Source organism: Hordeum vulgare, chromosome 5H (genome assembly GCF_904849725.1).
Source record: "Hordeum vulgare subsp. vulgare chromosome 5H, MorexV3_pseudomolecules_assembly, whole genome shotgun sequence".
Lineage (NCBI taxonomy): Eukaryota > Viridiplantae > Streptophyta > Magnoliopsida > Poales > Poaceae > Hordeum > Hordeum vulgare.
Window position 1 is genome coordinate 392,886,434 of NC_058522.1, and position 8,938 is coordinate 392,895,371.

At 47.1% G+C, this 8,938-nt stretch overlaps 1 protein-coding gene across 1 annotated transcript; it reads right to left on the bottom strand.

Moving 5' to 3' along the window:
* Positions 1-3,903: 3,903 nt before the first annotated feature.
* Positions 3,904-6,867, bottom strand: LOC123394996 (probable LRR receptor-like serine/threonine-protein kinase At2g24230). Its single transcript, XM_045089905.1, has one exon. The coding sequence runs from the start codon at positions 6,566-6,568 to the stop codon at positions 4,070-4,072; it is 2,499 nt and encodes an 832-aa protein (XP_044945840.1). The 5' UTR covers positions 6,569-6,867; the 3' UTR covers positions 3,904-4,069.
* Between the last annotated feature and the right edge of the window lie 2,071 nt (positions 6,868-8,938).

An 8,938-nucleotide genomic window follows, 5' to 3' on the forward strand; every position in this document is an offset into this window, starting at 1 on the left:
GCTACTCTTTTGTTCTGGATATTAACCCTCTACAACACATTCTTGTCAAATCCACGGGAAAGGGAAACTGCATCTGCATTGAGGGAGATATGTTTGTGCGTCCTTGTACGCTGATGATGCGACCATATTCATTGCGCCCGTTGAAAGTGATACTCAATTCTTGGCTTCAACGCTTGCTTCTTTCGGGGTACGTCACCGGATTGGTTAATGACTGTGCCAAAAGCCTAGTTGTGCCCATTCATTTATTGATATTTATCTTAGTGATGCCATTCATGACTTTCTAGATGTATGTTCATGCTTCCCATTGAGATACTTGGGGGTTCCCCTCTTAGTTAAGAGACTCAAGATATTCACTTTGACTTTTAGAGGACAAGATTGCTGACAAGTCGCCGTCTATGGCAGCCAGGCATGTCGCCACCCCCGTATATATAGTTCTTGTAAAAGTGGTGCTCATGGCAATTGCAGTTTATCATCTCACACCTCTTGAGCTTCTGATTGAAGTCAGAAAAAAGATTGATAACTTGAGACATGCCTACCCGTGGGCTGGTTGTGATAAGGTCACCACAGGGAAATGTAAAGTTGCTTGGAACCTCATGTGCAAGCCCTAGATCTTTGGTGTGCTGGGTGTGCTCAATCTCGGGAAATTCTCTACTGCCATGCGTCTTCATTGGCTTTGGTATGAATGGGCAGACCCTCCCAAGCCTTGGCTTGGCGGTGAGGTGCCTTTCAATGACAATGACAAAGACATTTTCTTGGCAGCCACCATTGGTTTCATTTGGGACGGATGTAGGAAAAGTTTCTAGAACTCCTCTTGGCTTTATGGGATCAGGTTGAAAGACATTGTGACAATAATATTTGACATCTTCAAGAAAAAGACAAGCATGACCCGCAAACTTCTCATGAACAATTTTTGGGTCAGCCAAATCACACACCAATCGAGACCTTTCCTTGGCACACATCTAGGAATTCACACTTCTTTGGGAAAGGAATTCGCGATACTATCTCCTCGAAGGTCACTTTGAGTGGCGAGTACTCGACCTCTTCGGCATACATGGCTCAGTTTGAGGGCCATCACACAAGCTAGATGCTAACATTGGTTTGGAAGTTTGGGCACCCTCAAAGTGCAAGTTCTTCACTTGGCTTATTATCCAAAATAGGGCATGGACGATGGACTGACAACAACGGTGGGGCTGGCCAAATTTGGGCGTTGCCCACTCTACACGCAAGTCAATGAATCCGTGCGCCATCTTCTATTCCAATACAGATTCTCCCAACGCGTTTGGGCAGACGTGGCTTCATTGATCGGTCTCAATAATTGCATCACCACAGCCTCGCGACATGAGATAGCGGTCAAGGATTGGTAGTTCAGGATTGTCCTTGATGGGGTGCCCTCAGGGAAGGCCCCGACATCCTTGCTCATGTTTGTTTCATGGAGCTTTGGAAGGAGTGCAACACAAGATTTTATAGAAATGTCGCCGGCACAACGACCATTATTACCTCTAGGAGCAAAGAGGAGGCCTGACTTTTGGCGCTTGTTGGCGCTCGTCATTTGTGTAATATAATGTCCAGAGCATAGACTCTCCAATCCCCGCTATGTCTTTGTTAAAACTCCTCTCTTAATCAATGAAAATGGTAAATCTTTTGCCTTGTTACAAAAAAAACTCAAATTTAAATCATATTTTTTTAACATAGTACAATGCAAATACTCACATACAGGCACACACACTAATCACTATGAACATACACTCTACCATTAGGCCACTTTCAATGCATTGGTGCTAAGATGAGGTGCTAAGCACATTAAATAGTTTAGCAACTGAAGTCCTTAATGCATAGTTGCTTAGCTTATTGTAGCTAAGCCTCCTTATTTAATATTTTTTCAACTAAAGTTATGCATGCATTGGTGTATTTTTTTTATTTAATTGTTTTACCTAGGTTCACACGCTTAGCATTGTTTCTTATTGGGGTCACCACACTCATCTCTCTCTTATCAATTAACTTGCCCCCATCAGATTTTTTGTCTATGTGGCAGCCTTAACACCTGTACAAGGTGGAGCACTGGGAGTAGCCTTATGAGCACCTTCAATATATTGAGCCGGCATGATATCTTAAGATTAACAAAGTCACCATAGCGTCTTCGTAGTCGACGAAATCATCTCCTTCCACTAATGAACATAACCAAAATATCCGAACTAAAAAAACAAGCATCAACGTCAAGTCTAGAACTGAAACCGGGTGCGCTAGCTCCATCATAAGAAATCTAACCATCTGAGTTATGCTCAGTTCACAGCTCAAATTTAAATCTAACAACTATCTTCTGGTGCATTTTATTTTTACCTTTTTCCCATGCAACAGAACAAGTTTTTGCATGAACAATCAATCACTTGTCCTCCCCACAAATAGAAAGCGCCACAATCATCAAGTGTGGCGCGCATGCATGATGACAGGGATTTCCATGCCACGGTCAAGGCTCGAGAGCCGCAGCCTTCTTTCTGGGAAAGCCATGACCGCAGGTGCGGGTGCAGGCAGCGCATGGCACGAAACCATTATCAACGCCTTTAGGTAGCGTAACCTCGAGTAAAGAAGAGCCATCCACCACACCACACCACCTTTTGCCCTAATTTAACCGGAAGAGAGCGAGAGGAAAAAGTTACAAACATAATGATGGTATGGAACGCGCTTTAATCTTCCTCCAACAGAAACAGTGATGCGCAGAGCACGCTTTCAGGGCAGTGCTTGCCGCCATCATGGCCTTAATGATATGATTCAATGCGCGGGCAGTTATGTTTTTGACAGATTTTCCAAGACTGTACTGCTAGTAAGGTGCCTGCCAGTGGGCAAAAAAAAGGCCGGGAAAAGGACGGCAGCTGTGCCGGTGCTGCGTCATTAAAATTAAAAATATCGTTGGCCAAACACGAAACAGATGCCAGTCCTCTGGTTGCTACACTAGACTACGGTGAAGATGTGATTGATGTCGTAGTGGAAAATCGGATAAATGATGTTGCTGCCTCCCCAAGCTTCTTTTCTCCTCGACTCCACTAGAAAAAGGAATTATGGACTCTACAAAAAAGTGTCGGGTCATAATCGTATCATGCCATTTTGATCATCATCCAAAGAGAATAATAATGACATTTTTTCTTTGGAAGGCTACAACATGTTACAGCACTTGAACAAAACACAATACAATGTACTCCTAGAAGGACAAGTTCACGCGTCGTCTAGACATGAAAAATGACACCAACTTAAAATTTCAGCAACAGTGAAATATTAACTGAGAAAATTAAGATGGCCGTAGACATAGGAGGGGAGCGCGCATACATGAGCAGATGCATCTCATGCTATTGTCCTAATGCCCTTTGAATCGAGCATGAGCAAAACTGAAGACAACACGATCAAACAGTCTCATCTCTGGATAAGTGTGATGCTTCATCGTTTTATAACTGATGTCATGCCGAAACTTTGGCCCCCATTCTCTTCAGCTCCATTACATTTAGTTCTGCTTTGCTTCACTTGCTAATCGGAACTTCTGTTGAGAAAAAATGTCAACAAGAATGCAGAGAAAATAATAAGATTAAGGCATTGAGATAGAGCTGGGATAGGCGAAAGGAACAAGTTAGGAGAAAGATTGGAACAACATGGTCACCTTGTTTCCCCACCGGCGAAGCCGACCACCTTTGACGCCCCCGATCCCAGCCATCAAGCCGCAACACCGTCACCAATCTGAGCGACGATGCCATCCATGAGGCCACCGTCTCCGTAGAGTGACACAAAATGAGGCCGCGATGCCCAATCCGCGACACACTTTCCTCCTCCTACTGTTCCTACATGACACGTGGGCAACGCCACACCAATGCGTCATTCCCGCTGTGATTACTTGTTGCAATGCTAGCATTGCTCTGTTAGTAAAGGAGCAAGTGTGATAAAGCTGTATTGCAGCATCTCAGAAGATGAACAATCAAAGAAGAAGAAGAAGAAGAAAGAAGAAAATATATCTGAGCAGAGGACCAGGAAACAACTAGGACCTCACTCACTACTCACACACCTAAAATACACTAATAAATAATTAACTTCAGTTCTCATCTGTTACTCTAGGCTCAATGTCCTTTAATAGGCCGACGATCTGCTGCATGGTTGGCCTCTTGGATGGCAGCTCGGCGGTGCAGAGGTAGGCGACCCTCAGTGCCTCATCCATCTGCCTCTCCAGTCCCGTGTCACGGATCTTGGGGTCGATGATGCTCGACCCTTGATTTGCCTTCACCATTGCCCTTGCCCAGCTCACCAGGCTTGCCTCCTTCTGGTCAGGGTACTCATCACCCAGTGGCTTCTTCCCGGTGATCAGCTCAAACAGCACAATGCCGAAACTGTAAACGTCGGACTTCGATGTCGCAGTGGCGTTCTCTGGGTCTGAGAACTCCGGCGGCACATAGCCAGGGGAATGGTCGCCGTCTGTGCTAGTCCCGGCGATCATTGACAAGCCGAAATCAGACAACCTTGGCTCCATTGCATAATCGAAGTAGATGCTGCTTGCCTTCACATCTCGGTGGACGATCTGCGGAATGCAACCATGGTGGAGGAACGCCAGTGCCCTTGCAGCGCCTAGTGCGATTTTGTGTCGGAACCTCCAGGCCGCAGTGCCCTCTGGCGTGATGTTTTCAGTGGCCATGCCACCATTGTTGTCCTCCCATGTGTCGGTGCTCCAGTCTTCAGTGGTCTGGACGCCTAGTGGCAAATCATGCAGCAAGTTGTGCAGATTGCCGTTCTCCATGTACTCATATATCGCGATTCTTTGGCCTCCTGCTAAGCAGTAACCAGTCAAAGGAACCAGGTTAGAATGTTTGATCCGTCCCAGCCGCTCAAGCTCCCTCGCAGCATCCTCATCTGCCATTGCCGAACCATGGACCAACACCTTCACAGCCACCTGAATTCCACCAGGCAGGAATCCTGTGTATACTGGCCCGAATCTCCCTTCTGCCAGCAAAGTTCCCCTGTCAAAATTTGATGTGGCTGCCAAGAGGTCGGCGAAGGTGAAGCTCAGCAATGGCTTCTCAAATATGACAACTGGAACTGATGTGGCAACCTTCACATCGGCAACCCAGGTTGTGGAATCAGTCTGGAAAGCAAATGGCCCTGATGTCCCAGGCTCCTCTTTGAAGGATGACGATCGCTGCTTATCAGCGGGAAATGTGTCGCCCCTCTTCTTCCTCGGCCTTCTGCACACAAGTGCCAAGCAAAGCAATGCAAGAACCGAGAAGAAGAGTGTGAGCACAATGGCCAATGCTAACTTCATCCCCTTGCGGTGCGCCCCATTTTTCTTGATGCTGTCTGGGTTCACAGCAATCGGGCAGTCATTCCTGGACCTAGCAAACGCGGCTGCAAACGCTTCCGGGGAGAGCTCGGAGGCGCAGACAGTGAGATTGTTGTATGAGAAGTTGAACCGATCCATTGATGCCAGTTTCTTGACCAGTGACACTGGGATCTCCCCAGTAAGGTTGTTCACCGACAGGTCCAGCACCCGCAGCGGCAAAGCGCTCATGTCCGGCACCACCCCGCTGATATTGTTCCGTGACAAATCCAGCACACTTAACCCAACCAATTTGGAAGCCAGCACCCCAGGGATTCGCTCATGCAACCCAGTGCTTGACAGATTGACATACTCCAACGCAGAAGTCTCAGCAATGGACGCCAGCAAATTGTTGGTGGACAACTGGTTGAATGCGAGATTCATGTGCCTCAGGTTCCGGAACCGGCCAGGGAGGCCGAATTCCCCGAGAAGCTCGTTACTTGACAGGTCGAGGTACATGAGGGACGTACCAGAATACCCACTGCTAAAATTCAACCGCGAGAAGCGGTTGTTGCTAAGGTCTATGGCCCTCAACTGCTCCTGGAACGCCCCGATAATGGAGCCGTGGAGCTGGTTGACGGAGAGGTTGAGGTAGGCCAGCGACCGCAGGGGCGACAAGTCAGGCAGGTCGCCGTCCAGCGCATTGCCGGAGAGATCCATGGCGACGAGCCCCTCGCCGGCGCTCGGGACCTGGCCTTGGAACTGGTTGTGGCTGGCGTTGAGGACCTGCAGGCCGGCAATGGAGGCGAGCGCCGGCGGCAGCGCGCCGGAGAAGGCGTTGTGGGAGACGTCGAGCACCTGGAGGCGCGCGAAGTTGGCGACGTTGTTGGGGAGCGCGCCGCGGATGGCGTTGCGCGAGAGGTTGAGGGTCCGCAGCGAGGCGCCCAGCTCCCAGAGGTCGTTGGGGAGCGCGGTGAGGCGGTTGGCGCTGAGATCCAGCTCGCGCAGCCTGGCGAGCTTCCCCACCGTGTCCTCCGGGATGGGGCCCGACAGCCCCATCCCGGCGGCGGCGAGCGCCAGCACCCGCCCCTCGCCGTCGCACGACACCCCGGGCCAGGAGCACACCGCGCCGGTGCCCGACGGCGGCGACGCGAGGCCCATCTTGGCGTAGAAGCGCGCGACGAAGTAGGCGTCCGTGTTGGGCTCCTGCGCCGCCGCCGCGCAGCAGACCGCTGCTGCCACGGCCAAGAAGAGTGAGGCGACGCCGTGAGCTCCGCCACGGCCCATGGCGACGGCGAGAGGCTCGCGTACGCCTGCTCTTTCCCCCTCTCTCGCGCGCGCTCTCTCTAAGTGTTTCTCTGGCCTCCTCCTCCTCTTCTTGGCTCGTGGCTTGTGCTTGGGGAAGAGGAGGGAAGCAGCTCGAGAGGGGGGGGAAAGGAGGGAGGAGAGCAGAGTAGGAATGCGGCCATAAATCGTGGGGTGGTGAAGTGAGTAAATTGGGGAGTAAATTGTGGGATGGGATGGGAGTTGATTGAGAGGAGCTGCACTACACAGCACAGCACAGCACAGCACAGCACATCAACATACTCTACGCGGAGAGCCGGAGACAGGCAGACACATATTCATCAGACTGGTAAATCAGAACGCACGTGCCAGAGTCAATGAAATGCAGGCATTGGATGCACCACCGGGAGGCAGGCATTGGAAGGTTGAGCTCGCGGAGCCCCAAGACCGACCACCAGGTCAACACGTCAATGTCGAGAAAATGTCGCACCCGTTCTACTTACTTACTACTATAAATCATGTTGCACGTAGTATAATCCATTGTTGTGAGGTCACCAGATGAAGACGATTTCGCTCAACGATCGTCACACTTGTATTGGTCCTGCAAGACAATACTATATCTTCAAATTCACTCCCTAGGTTTGAATATCTCACAATCAATGGAGTTGTCCAACTGTGGATTTTATCTGCGATTTTCACTTAGTCGTCATCGGTAGGTCTCTTTGATCGACGCAAGGGATTATGATAACCAGATCTAAACTCCCGAGAAATGGTGCTTGTTGGGTGGGGATTGCGTGGATCCAGGTTAGACTAACTAGATTTTTTTTTTTTAAAAAGAATCACACTTATGCTTTGCTGACTAGAACATAAATAGAACAAAATTGTTGTCCTTTCTTTGACGAGACGAGTCATATATTATTCCATTTCAATTAAACAAAGTGCATTGCTTAAATTTAGATATAGAGGCAGAGTTATGCATTATGATTGCAAAAACCTGAATTTATTTGGATGAGAAATGTGAATTTATGACCAGATTACCAAAAAAGACAGTGAATCGGGACATCCTCGTGTTATATATACATCTGATTAAACAAAATGAAGAACTCCAAGCATGCAGTTGAGATTGTTTCTTGTCCCAGAAGACGCAAACTAGAGGTGGTGAATATATATTATATTTATTCGGTTAATTCATCTACCAACATCGTAGAATGTAATAGGTCTCACCAACTAAAAAACAGTCTTGGAAGTGAGAAAGCACAAAGGCTTCCTAATTTACTTATTGGTTTGATACACATTTTTATCCTTATAGCACTTTCTTTTTCATTCTTTTTGTATGTGTAGGGTGGTGACAGAGTCGATTCCGACAGATCTCGGGTTGGGGTCCACAGCTAGTAGCCTTGCGTAAGTGCAACTAATTCTCGGATGGTTTTGGTAATTCATAGTAACATATACATCATTGAAAGTAATTGATTGAAAGTAATCCGATGATTTATGAATTTATGATCAGATTATTCACTAAAAATAATTGATTCAATTTTGAACTTTATTATGTGTCATTTATATAGATATGTAATGCTTTTTGATTTATGTGTTTTCTTTGGCCAACTTGATTTGTCAATCTTCACTAGAAATGGTGCATAGTAGTGGATTCAATCTTGCGATATCATCACCTCGTGGTAGAAGGGGTAGCTAGGCACGCATTGTATTATTGCTACTAAAGATAAAACGATGGGTTTTAATCACATTGATTGGTTTTATTCTGTCTACATTATGTCATCTTGCTTAAAGCGTTAATCTGTTATTATGAACTCAATTGCCATAGATGCAGGTAGGAGTGAGTCAATTGGTGGGGTAACTATAGTAGATGCAGAATCGTTTTGGTCTACTTGTCACGGGTGTAATGCCTATGTATTTGATCATGTCGCGAATGACGTTATAACTATGCGCTTTTCTATCAATTTCCTAATAGTAATTTGGGTACCCACTGTATGCCATGCTATTAAGAGAGAAGCCTCTAGTGAATACTATGGCCCTCGGGTCTACTTTAATCGTATTATAAAACCTAAAAATGCTTTGTTGCAATTTATTCACTTTTTTTTTACTTTGCAATTTATCAACCTATTACTATTAGATTTAATCCTTATCGCTAACGAGTACAAGGGGATTGGCAACCCTCTTACTCGCGGGGTGCAAGTATTTGCTATTTGTGCATAGGTGCTACTGACGGTTGTTTGCTTGGTTCTCCTATTGGTTTGATAAACCTTGGTTCTTAACTGAGGAAAATACTTTTTGCTACTTTACTACATCACCCTTCCTCTTTGGGGAAATCCCAACACCATCACTGGTAGCATAAGAATTTCTCGCACCGTTGTC

What these genes read in the sequence shown, in the direction of transcription:
- LOC123394996 (XM_045089905.1), bottom strand. Translation starts at nt 6,568, where the DNA reads ATGGGCCGTGGCGGAGCTCACGGCGTCGCCTCACTCTTCTTGGCCGTG.